The 18,402-nt window shown below is 38.3% G+C and overlaps 1 protein-coding gene across 7 annotated transcripts; it reads left to right on the top strand.

Moving 5' to 3' along the window:
- Positions 1 to 946: 946 nt before the first annotated feature.
- LOC110988796 (upstream-binding protein 1-like) lies at positions 947 to 18,368 on the top strand. Of its 7 annotated transcripts, XM_022252632.2 has the most exons (20): positions 966 to 1,094; positions 3,087 to 3,149; positions 3,703 to 3,757; positions 4,487 to 4,599; positions 5,290 to 5,337; positions 5,711 to 5,855; positions 6,290 to 6,502; positions 7,289 to 7,435; positions 7,719 to 7,829; positions 9,190 to 9,228; positions 10,318 to 10,386; positions 11,657 to 11,745; positions 12,281 to 12,344; positions 12,607 to 12,703; positions 13,171 to 13,261; positions 13,642 to 13,691; positions 13,798 to 13,940; positions 14,972 to 15,023; positions 15,417 to 15,516; positions 15,843 to 18,368. In XM_022252632.2, exons 4-19 carry the CDS (start codon positions 4,499 to 4,501, stop codon positions 15,479 to 15,481), a joined length of 1,524 nt encoding a protein of 507 aa, XP_022108324.1. In that variant the 5' UTR covers positions 966 to 1,094; positions 3,087 to 3,149; positions 3,703 to 3,757; positions 4,487 to 4,498; the 3' UTR covers positions 15,482 to 15,516; positions 15,843 to 18,368. The 7 variants fall into 7 exon arrangements, with proteins under 7 accessions (XP_022108328.1, XP_086995777.1, XP_022108322.1 ...); XM_022252636.2 differs by lacking the exon at positions 3,087 to 3,149 and having other exon boundaries at positions 947 to 1,094; positions 9,193 to 9,228; XM_087139651.1 differs by lacking the exon at positions 3,087 to 3,149 and having other exon boundaries at positions 947 to 1,094; positions 15,417 to 15,477.
- The last annotated feature ends 34 nt before the right edge of the window (positions 18,369 to 18,402 follow it).

Here is an 18,402-nt window from a genome sequence, read left to right as displayed (position 1 = left end):
CCCCACTTTTTAAGGTTGGGGGATATGCTATTGAATCATACCCCCACATTTTGTGGTGAGCCAAAAAATTGAACTAAGCGGGTTGTGAAGAATTTTTTCAGACTTCCATCGACTAAAATGCGTTCACTGAGTATCACTCAAAATAAGGAAAACATTAACAAAAAGCCATAAATATGCCCTTCTGAATACAAATTATGTACATCAATATCACGAACATCGAACTATCTCGTGTCATTATATGGTCCCCCCAGCTTTCCAAATTTTCATGGACGGTGCAACTTCATCTCCCCCCTTTCCCTATAACCCCCCTCCATGTACATATGTCAGATTTTGGAAGAAAATCCATCAAATGCACAGAGCTATATACCACTCCTGAACTGACGTTTGGACTTTCATAAAACAAAACAAGCTTTCCCCGTACTAGGTTAATTGTTTGACGGTAACGTAGACAATGAAATCTACGTCGTCTCATTCGTGGATCATAGCGGACTCGCATTGAACAATAATGGAGGTAGAATACACAGGCAAGCAGCACTTCAACGGTATGCGGGGGGGGTCGAATAGACGTTGGCGGGGTATTAGTTTGAACATGAAAGCGTCACTATTTTAGTAGGAACAAGGTATACCCTCATGGGGGTCTGAGCATGGAGAAATAATTTCTCCACGGTCTGAGGATCCTTTTATGTATTAAAACAAAAATACAATTTTTTAGAAAATAGGAAAAAATACGAAAGACCAATTGTACCGAAATCCGCTCTTAAGAGATTTTTTCACGTTTATTTTTTATGAGATATATACACCGACATGAAAATATAAACAAACATCGTCTCTATCTCTGCTCTTGATAAGCAAGTTTATTGGACAGGGACAAGGTCAAGGACGCAGAGACGACGGGTGCTTTGACGTTGTCCTTTACTTCCATCAAAAGCCCACTGACAAGTCGGGTAACCTGTCTGGTATACATCACATGCACATGTACGTGTTTTTTTGTACAACAGTGATGCAAATATTAAATGTTGTGAGACCTGCTAGTTGTTAACTGTTCTTTTATGCGGGCTGTTCGTCTCAGTGGGTATTGTGTAAGTTAATTAAATGTAAGTAGAGTCTTGATTCTATTCTTGCCAAGTTGATGCTTTTGTGTGCCATGATACAGTTGATGCAAAGAACGGTAAAGGCCTAGTATTAACGGTCTATTCCTTGCTCTAGTACTAGCTGACTAGTAGTAGGCCTACATGTAGTAGGCATTTGGTAAATTACACTTTTGCACTGCATGCTGCCAAGCTATAACGTCCTCTCTACACGTTATGCAGGGAGACAGTGGCACAGGCTTCCCAGAATCTCTCCGTTTTCCAGATCCAGATCACTAGCAGAAATCAAATGAACTTTCACCAAACAGCCCCCAAAGTTTTTGTTACAATAAAAAGCCACAGATAGGCCCTTCTGATGTACATACATGTAAGAGATGCTGCATACGTACAACAGATACTGCAGATATACATCAATGTCATGAACATTGACCTTTTACAGTGTCTAATGGTGTTATCCCCCACCTCACCTTTCAATTTTTTGGGCCTGGTAAGTCTTACACCTCCACCTTGCCCCATTCCCTCCCCCACTACCGGCAAGATTTAGGTAGATGGAGGAATTCATCCATACAGGCCTTAACTGACTGTCCAAATAACGCAAATAGGTTGGTAATTTCGAACAACACAAATCAAATCATTTTAAAATAAAAATGTGGAATATTGGCTCAAACTTGGAGACGGTTTTGAAGCGTCGTATGTCTGTTCGCGAGCTCATTATTAATATTTTGTGATCCCATGGCTTCTTATTTTCTACAATAAGACGTGCCATAATCACGAGGGATCATAGAATTATTTATATAAATCCCAAATTTGGGATTGATGTTTCCGGTTCAGAGTATTTCTTTCACAAAAAGCCCCACAATGTGGGCCTATTTTGGATAGAGACAGGCGGCTACATTCATATGAGCGCATAGTTTTACTGCTATTAGGGGGGTATCTTCGGGAAAAGGCAAATAAAAAAGTTCATAAAATTGAAACGAAAAGTGATCGATCTGTCCATAATCTTGAATTTCCAACGAAAAAATGAAGGCCAACCTCTTCACGAGGTTCAAGAGTCAGCGCTACATATATTTCGGTCTACGGGTGCGTATTTGGTGTAATGCAACCATAAGACTCAGTGGGTCCGAGTTGACTCAAGGTGGGTCCGAAACAGCGTGGGTCCGAGTTGGCGTTGGTCCGAGTTGGTTGTGGGTCCGAGATGGTCGTGGGTCCGAGTTAGTATTGGGTCCGAGTTGGCGTGGGTCCGAGTTGGTCCTGGGTCCGAGTTGGCATGGGTCCGAGTTGGCATGGGTCCGAGTTGGCATGGGTCCGAGTTGGCATGGGTCCGAGTTGGAATGGGTCCGAGTTGGTTTGGGTCCGAGTTGACCTGATCCAGCCTACTACCTAGGCGTACATGTACCGTGGGCCATGTAATCCATGAGTCACCGTAATTCGCGCACTTTGTACTTTGACCAAAATTTGTTCTTAAATACTAAATTTTATGGTTTCACTTTCAGTAGTTGAATGTTTGACTGAAATCCTATATGGAATTACATTATGAAGAATATCAGATGTCACCAAAGCAACAAGAACAGTCATGACAATGTCGTCTGCAAATGAGTCGGATCGGCTGTAGTGTACTGACATAGAAAACCTACATGTATGTCACCATAATCCGCGCATGTACGTTGCGAATGTCATTTTACGGGGTATAGCGACTATCGATAATACCCTTCATCTGAAAAATCAGCCAGTTAATGTCTCTTGAATGAGGAACTGTTTGTTGCATCAATTACCTTGGTTTAGCTATGCAGTTTGAGGAAAAAACATATCTATTAGCAATAGCTTAACTTCCCATCACTTTCTCTTTTTTGTTCTAGGTTTAATTTTTTTTCCAATTTAATTTGAAGTTACAGTGAGGCATTAATTTTTATTCTTTCCAATTTTAAATCTTAACTAGCATTAAATTAATATGAGTTATTTCTCTGGATATTATGACAAAATGTGTATTTTTCAAAACAGTCACAAAATACAGTGCTACCAAATTTGTGCCCGTCATCGCCAATGGGAATCGCAAAATATAAGGTGCGGAATATTTTTTCAAGCTCGATGTTTTGGTAACGCCCTCAGTACTTGGTCAAAGTTGATCAAAGTCGTAATTAGTGCCTGTATTAGACATCTGACATTGATCGTGAACAACCAGTGATCATTTATTCATTTTCTAGATAATTATAACCGGTTCATTTTTTTGTTTTTTCGTCTGTAAAGTAAAGCTTCATTTTCTGTTGACATTTTTCCTGAATTCTTTCAGGAAAAGCTTTTAATTCGCACATAGCTGCAAAAAGAAAATGTTGAAGTGACGATCATTGACAGTAAAAGGGGTGCATATCTTCGTTGCAGAATTTCACGAGAAAGTTGGATGGGTGAATATTCGTATGCGCAAATTTAGCATTCTCCCCGATACTTGTAGGCCTAGGCATTGCATTAATTAATTTGTAAGGCACTGTACAGCTGTACTCTATCAATAATGTACATGTACACCTGTGTGCTTTGTATGGTATGGGAAGTGTATGGGATCATAGTTCATACAGGCCTTATTATCAATATCATGAATAATCTGATCCTCAAATCCTTTCAGGATCACGTCCCAAGTTTGCCCACTGTCAGTTCTCCACGAAACAGTCACCTAAACAGTGAGTCTGACATTATCACGGTTGGGATTACATGTACATCACTGATTCTTGATTCTTTTCTCTGATTGGTCAGTTGGTGGCTATCCCACATTTCACTCTCAAACTCAAAGGGGCAAAAATGGTGTTGCGGTCTTTCCAGGAAAAATCTGAATTCTTGACTAAACTCTTAACCTTTTCATTAAATGTGCCTCAAATTTCAATATTTTTGCACTATGAACAACTCCAACACTGTACCGAAAAGGTTTCAGTTCTTTTTATCATGCTGCAGCAAAAAGGAGGAAAACAGTGAATGGCGAATTGCCCCTTTGCCTAGATGTGAATGCAATAATTGGAACAACGTCCAACTGGGAGAATACGTAAAAATGTGTTAAACCCTAGGCCTAGATTCCAAGTTAACTTAGACTCTACAAATCGCCTTAATTTAAACATTTTTACATGGTTGGGCTATAGTAGAGTCCAAGTATCCTTCATAGGTTCTTTTTTGTAATTGGTAAATTACACCTTCGTAATTTTTTACGGAAAGATTTCTATGTTCAAGCAACACTGATTTTCCCATAGAATGTTATGACAGCCATTAGAAAGCGATAACTTGTCTGAAAAGTGAAATTTTTCTAAGAACATTCTGAAGAATTTACTTAGGAAACACTTTTTTCAGTTATTAAGTCTCATAGGTTTGTGCACAGGGATCAACAAGTGTTGTCCATATATTTTTTTCTATACTTCATGCAGCATTGAGTCAAAATGTCTTGGAGGTTACAGCTAGATGGTGGTTTGGCAGCTGATTTTGATTCCAACCTGAGTGGTCTGGGGACGGAACTCGGCACAGCTGCTTATAATATGAGGTATGTGTACCAATATAACTGGTAGTACATGGACCTGGATTATGTGAGACTTCTTGTGGTCAACCTTTGCCATGTTGAACCACAAACAGATTGACATAAAACAGTGTTTAATCTTTCTGTAAATCTTACTGCTTGATTTTCCTTTATAGAAGGATTCTGCTAGGATCGAGACGTCAAGCTCTCCTTATTTTGTGTTTGACTTTCAAGTTTGAAATCAAAGTTGCTTTAAGAGCAGTGATGCATAAGTGCTGCTAAGAATTTAAAACCTGTGTAGTTATGTTTGATTTCATTTGTGATGAAATGCTGCGCTCTATGCTTGAAGGAAAGGGATGCTTTGTAACAAGTCCTAGGACACCCCTTTGGGCAAACATACATGTACATGCATAATGTACATGTACACTACCATATGCGTGCATCGATTCTTGCATTTATAAAGCAAAGGACACACAGCCAACCTTCATTGTCTGTGCCATGGATAAGGTTATGGTGTATTCAAGTATTTGTCACTCTCTTCCAACAGTGAGAGGATACTTGTCCACAGTGCCTGAATTGGAACTAGTGGCTGTTATAAGAAGACCCTCAGAAATCTGCACAGAGGGCTGATGTTAAAACTAAATTAAGGTTGATAAAAGTATGAAATGGTAGAATTGATGCAATGCGCATTCTGACTTTTGTACATTTCTGTTACAGTGAGGTTTTGGCTTTGCCAATATTCAAGCAAGAGAATGCAGAAGATGGGTAAGTACAGAATGATTTGAGATCCAGATAGGCATCTGTTACAATGTAGTTACCAGACATCTGTAGTGGTAGAAAAAGTTCTGAACATTAATTTAAATATCAATAAATAGTGTTCCGTAAACACAACTTGAAGTACTACACACATCACTAAAACTTTTCAAAACATCCTCATTTCATTTTAGAACATTTGTTTCAGATGGAAATGGGCCTCATCAAAAAAGACCATTTGAGCGTTATGTTGACAACAGATTGTTTGTTTACAATAGGTTGTTTGTTGACAAGAGGCTGTTATTGTAAATGTACTTTTGTTTCTACAGGAGGTACCATTGTTTACACCATTTATATTTATCAGTGATCCTATCATTACTTTTAGGTTTCAGTGTATATTAAATGCAGCCACATCACCAGCCACTAAGGTGAACGAAGAAACACTAACCTACCTCAACCAAGGCAAATCATATGAGTTAAGATTAAAGAAGTTAGGAAACGTGTCACAGTTTGAAGGCAAGCTGTTGAAGGTAAGAAATAGTGCACCACATTGAATAATCATCCAGCAAGTCTTGTAAACTATCTAATCATGCTGATGGGGCATTTCATGTTTTTAACCCTCTTAGAGTTTGTGGGTTTATTTAAACTCTATAAATTGGACCACATGATCTTTAAATTGAGCCAGTGCACGTGAAGTGATTTGTATTTTGAAAGAAAATTATGTGTGCAGTACACAAAATGTATGTAGTGTACAAGACCTAGTGGGCATGAAAATGGAAACAGCAAAAGTGAAACACTTTGCTGGTATTCATTGACATGGGATGGATGACCGATTACGTACAGTGTATAAATGTTGGTAAGGAATGCTATTATCAATTTTGTTTTTTACATTGTTATGAAGACTGGAGCCCACAAACCACTCACAGTTTTATGGTAGGTCTTCTATGTATCTGTCTTGTGTCAGAGTGTGGTCCGAGTTCTCTTCAATGATAAACGACTTCAGTATGCTGAGTCTGAGCAACTTGCTTCATGGCGAACTAACCGTCCAGGTGAACGCCTTATAAAGCTAGATGTACCTCTGTCACATAACATCATTGAGTATAATGCCAACAATTGTGCCCTGAATGCCGTGGAATGTCTCTGGGATCCAACTCAAGTTGCCAGCTGTTTTGTCCAGGTATTTTAGTGTTTTTTTGAATTAAAGTTCTGTCAATAAGACAGCATAAAAATCTCCACTTTGTTTCGTTGTATTAATGCATTTGTCTGTCATTCATCTAATATGAAAGTGTAATATAATTTAAATTCTGTGTGCTTTAGGCCCTTTGTTTAATTAGTTGGATTTTGGATTGTGGAATTGCCACCAGGGATAAAATTGGATTTGGGAAAAAATTACAGATCACTGCCTGAATTTTCAATTTAGATGACCAAATTAAGTGGCCTAGTGAACAATGAATACTTTGAATACATTCACACGTAATAATACAGTCAAATCTCAATACTTGAACCTCAAGGGAATGAATAAACTATTCAACTTATCTAAATTTTGTTAACTAGCACATGGCCCACGTGGTGTCATCAGCACTGTTGTCATGACAACATGCATTGGATGCCCTAGCAGTACTTCAGGCCTTCAGGACCAAGTCCAAAATCCACCAAAGAGCGGGAAAGGATTTCATGAATCTGGGGGTGGTTAGGGTAATAATCATTTCTGCCAACATCACACTTTGGCGTTTTACCATGTGCCAACATCGTCCCCACCAATTCCTGACAAGTTATGAGAGATTTGGGATGATCATGACTGATCACCCTGCACACTATTAAGAGAACAAAAATTATAGGATTCTCTGGATAGTGGAGGATTTCTCAGGATTCTTGTTATGATTTAGGTTTATACATTTGCCACACACTACTCAGTGTTGATGGGATCAATTTAAAAAAAAAATGTTCCTATAATTGTTTGCAGGTTAACTGTATCAGCACAGAGTTCACACCAAAGAAGCATGGTGGAGAGAAAGGGGTTGTCTTTCGTCTTCATGTGGATACGTATATCCATGGCAAAGAACAAGAGAAACCAATACACTCAGCTAGCTGCCAGGTCAAAGTGTTCAAGGTACCTGTCTCATATTCCTACCCACAAAAATCCTCAACAGCGCCTTTTGGTTTTAAAGAAAATATTCCATCAATAACCTGTCAATTTTTTGTATTGCTAATACTGAAGGAATTGTTTTTGAAACAAGGTAAAAAATGTGCCATTACATGTCCCATTGTGTCATAGTTCCCCCAAACCAGACAAATAATTATGTGTTTGGGGTTCTGCTATTGTAAAAATGACCATGAGAAATTCTGACTTGAAATATGTGGATTTTCTTGTTGCTTTCTTTATGTTTCTGTAGCCAAAGGGAGCAGATAGAAAACACAAAACAGATCGAGACAAAATGGAGAAGATATCAGACTCAGAAAAAGAGAAATATCATCCTTCCTATGAGTGTACTGTGCTGACTGAGGTAAATACTTTGAGTGTACCGTTCTCTCTGAGGTTTTTAATATAATGAGGGAATAGTCTTGACTGAGGTGAATGTAATGAGTGTACATTCCTGACTGAGGTGAATAAATCAGTGCCCAGTCTTGACTGAGGTGAATGGAAAGAGTGCACAGTCGTAAGGTGAATGAGTTTCTACACTGTAGTCCTGACTGGGGTGAATTTAATGAGTGTACAGTCCTGACTGAGGTGAGTGTAATGAGGGTACATCCCTGACTGAGGTGAATGAAATGAGTGCCCAGTCCTGACTGAGGTGAATGGAAAGAGTGCACAGTCCTAAGGTGAATGGAATGAGTTTCTACACTGTAGTCTTGACTGGGGTGAATGTAGTGAGTGTACAGTCCTGACTGAGGTGAGTGTAATGAGGGTACATCCCTGACTGAGGTGAATGAAATGAGTGCCCAGTCCTGACTGCGGTGAATGGAAAGAGTGCACAGTCCTAAGGTGAATGGAATAAGTTTCTACACTGTAGTCTTGACTGGGGTGAATGTAATGAGTGTACAGTCCTGACTGAGGTGAATTAAATCAGTGCCCAGTCCTGACTGAGGTGAATGGAAAGAGTGCACAGTCGTAAGGTGAATGGAATGAGTTTCTACACTGTAGTCTGGGGTGAATGTAGTGAGTGTACAGTCCTGACTGAGGTGAATTAAATCAGTGCCCAGTCCTGACTGAGGTGAATGGAAAGAGTGCACCGTCGTAAGGTGAATGGAATGAGTTTCTACACTGTAGTCCTGACTGGGGTGAATGGAATGAGTGTACAGTCCTAAGGTGAATGGAATGAGTTTCTACACTGTAGTCCTGACTGGGGTGAATGGAATGAGTGCACAGTCCTAAGGTGAATGGATTGAGTTTCTACACTGTAGTCCTGACTGGGGTGAATGGAATGAGTGCACAGTCCTAAGGTGAATGGATTGAGTTTCTACACCGTATTCCTGACTGGGGTGAATGGAATGAGTGCACAGTCCTAAGGTGAATGGAATGAGTTTCTACACCGTAGTCCTGACTGGGGTGAATGGAATGAGTGCACAGTCCTAAGGTGAATGAAATGAGTTTCTACACTGTAGTCCTGACTGGGATGAATGTAATGAGTGTACAGTCCTGACAGAGGTGAGTGTAATGAGTGTGTAGTCCATGAGTATCCTTTATCTCATGCTGTGTAAATGAGCCCATGAGTGTTTTTTTTTTACATTTGTTCAGTTGTCTGATTACAGTTAAGTCTATTACTTGTACAGTCCTTCATGAAAAGAAGAAAGGAAAACTGAAAGGGTTTCTAGTAATCCTGTAGCCAACTAACTTATATTTCTGTGTTTTTTCTCCTATTAAAGCAGGACCTATCAGTGACAGAAACTAATGGAAAAGTTCAGGTAAGATACATTTATGCTACATAACTGCATCTGTCAAACTTACAATGTCATGAAGACTGTCTGATTTGTCTTGAGCAGTCATGTTCTTAGTCTGTGTGTCCATATGTGACCTGTTAAGACAAAATGGGTGTAAAGTCGTATCCTGATCTTTTCTATTTTGATGATTCAAAGTGTCACATTGAAGTGGAGGTCAGTTTGGGGGTTTTTGTAATATTTGGAAGGAGTAACCCGTCTCCTATTTAATTCCAGATTTTTAGCAGGATGATGTATCTGAATATGTCATTTTCTCACCGAATTTGACGACAGCATTATTCATACCTGGTTAGAAATATTGAAACAATGTCGGGAACAAAGACGCAAAGCTGCCAGAATAATGTCACATTATCACTTTATACTTTTACCCAAAGTGCTCCATGTACATACCACTGGAAAGCTCTCTTTATGCTGAATTAAAAAATACCAACATCTCAATTTTTTTTAAATTCCAAATTTAAGCTCATTTTGTGGTGACAGGCACTGCATATAATGTGTGTACAAATCCAGTGTAACGTTGTGTATATCTGCTTTTAATGTAATTTGCATGTGTGACTGCATGCATGCGTGAATGGTATCTGTAGCATATGCCTCACAGCCATGCTATGATGCAGTCAAGCCATCACAGCTTTTGTCGCATAGCCAACAAATGGAGTCACTTGATTTCATTCATTGCTTTTTAGTCCTTAAATCCTGAGCTTATCCCAGCTTCAATCAACTTTGACAGTTAATCATCCCCATCAGTGTAGCTTTTGGTAACCAAATTGGTTCTTTGTGTGATTGGAAACCAACTATGGTTCCCCAAAACAACTCATCAAAAACATTGACAGCCAATTGATTAATCAACTTTAAGGTTCCAACCCACTAAAGGTGATATCTTGTTGTATAATCAACTATTTTAAAAAAATAATGTGCTGGTAGTAGTAACAAGCTTGGGAAACATTTGGTAACAAAACCCCAACAAGACTCTTGCCCGAGTTTGTGGTTCTTTTCTTGTTGCTGAATTCTAATCATTTTCTGAGAGATTTTTGAAGATGGTGTTGTTTTTAATTTCAGAGCCCTACGGAGTTAGACTGGTCCTTAGGCCAGAGTCCCCTATTGCACAAGCATGCTTCACCCTTCAGAGTGAGATATACCCAAATCTTTTCGAGTCGATTTTTAGTTGATTTCGAGATCATTCAGATATCCTTCATTTCATTTCATCCTGACAACAGCTTAAAGGAAGCATTTTTAAAGCATGTTTGACATAATATAGTAGAAATATAAATGAACCTAAAAAGGTTTCCTTTTGAAACCAAGTTTCACTACAAAACAAACATTCTAAACTCCTTGTAATTCAATCAAAGCAGAAAATTAGTGCTCCCGAATTCTTTTTAGGGGCGGAGATTGAATGTTTATCATGTTTATTGTAAGATTTTACAAATTTTCAGATACATTTCAATATGTTCGACACTCCAATCATCTTGAAATCTGTATTCCAAATTTCAAATTATGTTTTGATGCTGAGCATATCATCCGTAGCCAGACAAGTGTCATTTTTTGAAACATTTTTCCAGGCTAGAGCCAGTTCCCTTGTTTACCAACCCAGTGAGACACAACAATGGCGCATCTTCATTCAGAAGTGGTCCTTCTTCATTTTTATTCCAATTTTCAAATATCACCTCTTTAAAAATATGTAATCCCGAAATAATAAAATTGTGGTCTTGCATGCCTTGCCCATGATTTACATATGTCATTATGACAGGTACACATACATCAGTTGTCCTGACACTGGATTGCACTCGTCAGTACATGTATTTTTATTTATATGAAGCTGTCTTGATGATATTTTTGCTTGGTAGTTTCTTCTATTTAGTGTGTTAGTGACATTTTAGCTATGCTGTGGATACATGCAGTGTATAACTTACATTAGTTGGCATATCATGAATTCAGCATGCAGTAAGCTGTGTTGTGAAGAAAATTCTGTATAGAATTACTCAATGATCAGTGAATGGTGCTGCTACTAACAGGCTGTTACCATTTCCAACACATCTTTTCTAAATTTTTCATTCTTTATTATGAGTAACATACACACCTGTAGACCTTTATCACCCAGTAGCTCATCTTTAGCTCAGACAACCTTTTGAATCCGGAATCTTTTGACTGGTCCGTTCTGAAGGTGGCTGATAGCACTATTAACCCCTTACTGTAGCTAACCAATGTGGAAAAGTTGTCTGTACATCACTCAAGCGAGTGATGTACAGGAAAACACTGGGACTTTAAAAATTAGGTAAATGATAATGGTTACCTGGTATTATCAGTAAAAGAAAAGAAAGACTTGGGACCTAAAGACATCTTAAATGTACATGTACAGGCTTTGTCACTTAATTTTCAAATGTTTGTGTTTGATTGTTAGTTACCTTCAGATAACGTCCCCATACCCTTACAGCTTAGAGACCAGTCACCCATCTTCCATCAGGATGATTCCTTTGGATCATTTGATGAGTAAGTCAAAGGCACAAAATGTTGGCACATCGAATTATATGTGACCCTTTGAGATCTAAGCAGAGAGAAGTCACTTTATCACAGAACATATAACTTTCCTGGAATGGTGGGGACATTGTAGGTTTTAGTTGCCAACAGGTCTGCCAAAAAGGTACAGAAATGTCTTGCAAAGAAAGAAGTGAATTTCCTATCATTTAAAGAGCACATGATGCAACGTACATGTACATTCAGAATTCACATCTGGGCATGAACAGTCAAAAAGCCCTTTTAAGCTTGTTATAGTTGAGCTCTGAAGACAAATGACACTGCATTCGATTTGGATACTTGTATATTTATCTGAACAGATAAAATCAGAGAAAATGTGTTTTCCTTAGAGGTGCTCCTTGAAAGGAGGCTGTGCGAGCACAAGTGTTTGCAAAGTTTCATTTCTTAATATAATATTTCAATATTCTAAAAAATAAAAAAATTTCAGCCTTCAAAATGTTGAGATAAACATTCTTAAGTGAGTTGATGGCTTTCCGTTTCATACTTGTAGGTCAGCCAACAACCAGTCTTCTGGAAATGAGGCGGGGGAACACTTAGCTGCAAGTAATTTCCTGGTAGGTCTTCAGTTTCATTGTAGTCATGCTTTTTAATGAAATTCAACTCCTAAAGCCAAAATGCTCAATGAAAAAATAAACCTTTGTCCATGGAAACACTTGTAAGAGAATGCTTTTAGTTCTGTATTCTTTATTTTTTTTAGTGTTGCATATTCATGTGAAGACAAAATTATGAAAAATGCAAGTTACCTGCTTGAGCTTTTTAACATGTTTATTGTAGTTTACAAGTAACTTTTTTTGTTACGCATCCTTAATCTTGAAGGCAACACCATCTGTTGGCACCAGTATTCAGGAAACTCAGGAGTGGCTGAAGCAGAATCGCTTTGGTGCATATACTAAGCTCTTTCAAAACTTTGCAGGTAAATCACAACATCAGACACATTTGATTAGTTAATGCCCTCATTGTGAATGAATGAGTCAAAGAGACTGCTCATGATCACGATGACTTTATGTAGGTTCAAGTTAATGCCCATGGCTGAAGTATCCGCTGATACTACATGTAGTTGGTTATTTGCTTGTCCTCATTCAGTGAGCTCAGATACAAGTATCACTGTCAACAAATTTGGGTAAATCAGTACTTGTCATCAGGAAAACTGAGGTATCCACTGATATGAGTTGGTTATTTGCGCGTCCTAATCCAGTGAGCTCAGATACGTGTATCACGATCCACAGACTTTGGTAAATCAGTACTTCCAGTGGACTGAGGTATTCACTGATATGGATAGATCTTCTCTTTTCCATATTGAATGCACTACAAGGTGTTGTAGATACATGCATGTTGCCAACCTTATTTGAAGAAATATGTTTTCAAATTCCTGCTTTTAAGGTGCTGATCTCTTACGATTGGGTAAACAAGACTTGATACAGATTATGGGGCCAGCAGATGGCATCAGGTTGAACAATGCACTCCAGAAAAGGTTAGTGTTGATAGAATAATTCAGGAACTCCCACTGATGTTGAGAAAGTTATCTGATGTAGATAATGAATGGGGCCAGCAGATGACATTGTGATGACCTGGTTGCACAAATGACATACACGTAGTTGCACAGATGATATAGTTGCACAGATGACATGGTTGCACAGATGATGTGGTTGCACAAATGATGTGGTTACACAGATGACGTGGTTACACAGATGATATAGTTGCACAGATGACATGGTTGCACAGATGACATGGTTGCGCAGATGACGTGGTTACACAGATGATGTGGTTGCACAGGTGACATGGTTGCACACGACCACCTTAAAGAGGTCATCCTGCTTGTTTAATAAAACAGATTTTGCTTTTATTTTTCAGACATGTAAGACCACGACTGACATTGTATGTATGCCAAGAGCATGAACAAGGTATGAGCACTGTTCTTTTTTGGAATAAATCATGAACCATTTTTTGTAAACAAGGGTAATAAATTGGTGTATGATTTGAACCTTTCCTTTTTCCTTTTTATTATAGTATACCATGCTGTGTATCTGGAGTTACAGACACTAGAGGAGCTAAGAGCTAAACTTGCTGCATTATATCACATTCCTACTGAGCATATATCAACAATACTCCGGCAAGGTCCTACTGGTATCCGTGTTCTTGTCAGTGATGAAGTAAGCTGATTACATGATACAGTGTTTATTCTACATTCTTTTGCACACAGACATGGGGAGGGTGTTAGTGTGAAGCATGAATGAGCAAACTGCTGATATTAGCAATATTATGCGGTTATGGTTACTGTTAGCAAGATAATAGTAATAATATTGGCCGAGTTCGGGCAGCTTGTTCACGTATGTTTATGAACAGCTCAATTAGTTGTTTGTGGGTTGGCCGCTCGAACGCCGGGAACAAACAACCAGTTATCACAAGCAACATGCAACATGGCGGCTTCCATGTATGTTATTTGAGAGTTAAGATTTGGATGGGCTGAATTCTTTTCTATATAAACAGGAAAATTCATTTCTGTGTAACAGAAAATAATTTATGTTAATTTTCAAAACTTCCAATTGTGTACATGGTCTATGGCTTTGGAAGCCATCTCTCTACTTTTTGCAGCTGTTCAGAAATCAAAGTCTCATGAGTTTTTCCGTGTGTTCATGTAAAACCCTGACGAGGAGGTGGTGTGTGATCCTTTTCCGAGAACAGTGTTCTTGAGTCGTGTTCCCGCCGTTCGAGCGCGATAACAAGATACCTGTGTCAAGAACAGGCCACCCGAACTCGACCAAAGAGTTCTTATAAAGCACATGATGCTATAATCGTTATCCCTGCACATTGGACTCGCCATCTGAACATTTCTCAAACCATCTCAGCTCCCTAGGGAGTATGCTAGCCTGATGCTGCCGTATCAGACGTAAACGGCCAAACAAACCCATATCTACCCTCACAGGTACCCATTTATTCCTGGGTTGAGAGAGGCACGTAGGAGTAAATTTACCTACCCAAGATTGCAACATGCTGCCAGCAGCTGGATTCAAACCCCCAACACTATGATCAGAAGCTACGAACCCAACCCACTAGGTCATACATGTATGGTCCACTATTACACATCACACATTGTAAGACAAGAAGAGGTTATTGAAAATAAGAGGCAAGGATACATGTATGTCTTGATGCTAATTGGCCTTTCTCTGTGTTGCTTCCCAAGATGGTGGAAAACTTTCAAGAAGAGAGTTTATTTTCACTTCAAGCAATCAAAGGTGAGCTTGTGGTTTGAATGTTGAAGATTTATGGCCTTTTCATGTAGTTACTGACAACTACCATTGTATTACATAAATAGAATCTCTTCCTTTAGCAATAATAAAGAGGATGGCAGAATAGTATTCATTCACTGAATAAAACGATGGTTGTGGCTATTCACTTGAATAGCATGATGATAATAGCTCCTGTTTAGGTTAATGGCAGGAAGATGAGAGTCTGTAGTCCAGTGAAGATAAAATAGTTTGCACTTAGTAAATAGCACAAAGATAAAGGTACTTATACACAGAATGATGGTGAAAGTATCTATTCACATGAACAGTGCCTATTCAGGTGAATGGAAAGAAAAAACAATAAAGATAATAATGCTGAACCTGTGCCTTGGTTTTTTGCAGATGAGACTAGGTCTGGACTTGAGAATCACGTGCAAGGAGAGACATACACAATCATCATGGCGTAAGATTTGGATAATAGACAGGTTACAATGGTTAAAAGGTATACACCTGTTTGTGCCTCATGACCACATATTTACAAAGATCATTTACAGTTGAAATGTGAACACATTCTGCCAGTGAATCTACCTTGGAACCCAAGTGTGTTAGATTTTGTTCTACTGGAATTCGGTGGAAGTAATGAAGACAGAATTGATGAGCTTTTGGTAACAGCATGTGGGAAGGATTTTTTTTGTGAGTTAACAGTATTCTAAGAAGAAGCAGTGGACTACATGCTTTTGGCAGAATATTCTGTCTGGAGTCTGTTCAGCTTCCTGACAATGCGCAGAGCAAATTACCGAAACTATTAAGTCTACTACTTTCTTGCAGTTGAGTCGTTTCTGAACCTCAACAACTCACAAGAGATATTGCCTCCCAAGCTCACTAACATTGGATTCTCCGTCTTGGAAACCTTCACACATCTTACTGACATGATAGAGAATGGACACGGTCATGGTAGGTAAATGCAATAATTGATGAACAGTTCGTTTGTCAGAACTGGTACGTGAAATGTATAATTTGTTGGTCATGGTTTATATTGTGACTGATCAGTCAAAGATTAAGTCACAGATTGTTGCTGTTAATATGTGCTATAGAGTTATTGCCATGTAGACTATGAAAGGTTCACTGAAATTGTGGGTAATCAGTGGAGCATCTGATACAGATCATGGATTAGGAAGTAAGATTGTGGACAAGTTGATCAGTGTGATTGCAGTGATATAGATTGTGCACGAAACTGTGAGATTTCAGATATGAGTTGATCAGTGTGAGCAGTCATGGAGATTGTGGATGAATAGCATGTGAATGATGATCAGTTCATGTTTAATATGGGTTGTGGATGCACAGTGATATGTGTATGATTAGTTGATCCATGTGATATAGATTCTAGAAAGTACAGTGAGACTTTGAATTAGTTGATCTGTGATGTATATTGTGAATGATCATGTAAATGAGGATGATCATAACCCAGACTCACTCATACATGTACCTCTGTATTTGTTCTTTTTAATCTGCATTTTTTTGTTATTGTGAGACATTCAAAAACCTGTAGTCCAAACATTTCTTTGTACTGGGTTTGCTTGTACATGACATTCTACATTTTGCGATTTTTTTTTCCAAAAATAGCAATTAGGAGTAGCTGCAGTGCTGTAGGGATTGTAAATCTATTTACATGTAGATTTCACTGTAGCATAAAAATAGTGTATTTTTGTATTAAAGTGAGATTTAAATTGTTGAAATTTTTATCTTGGTCGACATTTTAAGTAGCAGTTGATTGTGAGAGGCCGCAGGTGAATGCAACAAAAATGCCTGGAAATTGTGAATTATTCTCATTTGCTGGATAATCACCTACTATTCTAATGCTAGTGCACCATTCAAGAGGGAAAAGCATTGCTGTTGTCATGAGGTTTTACAGTAACATCTAAAATGGCACCTAAAATGAATGGAAGAAAATTGATATTTTGCCTGTTGCTGATGAAAAAGTCAGATTTTTTTTAATTAAAAAGTCAGATAACAGAGATTGCTCCTTGGTAACTATTATTCACTATAGTCTGATATCAAGGCACTATTTGTTTATTTTCTGGATTCCCTCCTATTATATAGAGACTTCAAAATATGAGCCTTTTTTTGTTAATGAAAATTGACATTTGGAGGCTGTCTCCGAAGTTCCGACATTCTTGGCTGTAGTGGCCAAGAGTGAAAATGGACTTTAATCGGCTTGCAAGCTATTGGAAAAATGAAAGGATATATATATAGTGTCTTGTTTTGACAGTTTCCAGGAGAAATTATTTGATTTGCCTTTTTAAAGCTTAAGTTTCTGAATATTAAAAGAAAATCTTTTGTTTTCAGTTTTTTGTTCACAATTTATCTGCATCTATTTCTTTAATAATGAATTTAAGTGAAAGAATCTTATAATTTTTCTGTAATGTGGACACCGTACAACATTAACTCCCAAGGTACATGTGCCGGTATATGTATATGTGTAAACTCATATTACAATTGGAGGATTTGCACGTTTGGGAAAACTTTTCCAGGATCAGTTTTTAAACAGTTGTTTTAGTTTGGTTGTTGCCCGGTGTGCATAAAACCCAGACATGGGCGACACTTCGGAAATCTCAGACTAATGTCTTTAAGAAAATTCCTTTGTGCTGCATAGTTTATGAGTTTGGCACAAGCTCAGCTTTGTATCTCGAGTCACTTACCTGACCTAAATCATTGATTGCATTTAAGCTTAATGGCTTATTACTTATTATGTTAATCTGTTGATTTATTTCGCCTGAGTTGAAGAGCCAAGTAGAAACTGTGAAGTTAACAAAAGCCAGCACATTTCCAGTCGAAATCCACTTCAAGTCAGTGGGCTTTACTCATTGGACTTTCAGCTTCTAACAGTTAATCATTTTTCCCTCTGCTTTAGCAAATACTGCCACACATACCTGGGACCCATTGGAGATCAGTTGTATTAAACGAACTGAATGGGCCACCAAGTATAACAAGAAAAAAATAAATACCCCAAAAGCCCCCCCCCCTGAAGAGACACTGCAATGTTGGGTTCTTTTTTTGAGTGTAAATAAAACTGGAAAATCTGCCCGATGTGTACTTTCACTTCTAGAAGTAAGTAATTTTAAAGGTGTCCGCATTCAGTTTGCTTTTAATGGAGCATGCTTGGTCAGTTGGAGGTCATGATGAAAAGTGAGCAACACGTTGAAATGTAACTTTTTTTAGAAAATAAGTTGAATAGTTGTAAATGGTGTGATACATTCTCTCTGAAAGTGTCCTAAAGTGAGTTTGAGATAAGCGTGAAAATCTCTGTTCTCACTTCAATCATTTTGGGAAATAAATTGCCCACGTTCAAACGAACCCAGGAATCCACAGAAAAAAGCAGGGACGAGTA

The sequence above is a fragment of the Acanthaster planci genome, linkage group LG08 (assembly GCF_054643075.1).
Source record: "Acanthaster planci isolate LZ-2023a linkage group LG08, COTS_SCS, whole genome shotgun sequence".
Taxonomy (NCBI): Eukaryota; Metazoa; Echinodermata; class Asteroidea; order Valvatida; family Acanthasteridae; genus Acanthaster; species Acanthaster planci.
Note: the sequence above shows the minus strand (reverse complement) of the source record. Positions and strands in the feature narration are given on the sequence as shown.

What these genes read in the sequence shown, in the direction of transcription:
- LOC110988796 (XM_087139651.1), top strand. Translation starts at nt 4,499, where the DNA reads ATGTCTTGGAGGTTACAGCTAGATGGTGGTTTGGCAGCTGATTTTGAT. An exon ending in TTGAAGGCAAGCTGTTGAAG is followed by an intron (nt 5,856 to 6,289) that starts GTAAGAAATAGT and finishes GTCTTGTGTCAG; the next exon opens with AGTGTGGTCCGAGTTCTCTT. An exon ending in TCCTTTGGATCATTTGATGA is followed by an intron (nt 11,746 to 12,280) that starts GTAAGTCAAAGG and finishes TCATACTTGTAG; the next exon opens with GTCAGCCAACAACCAGTCTT.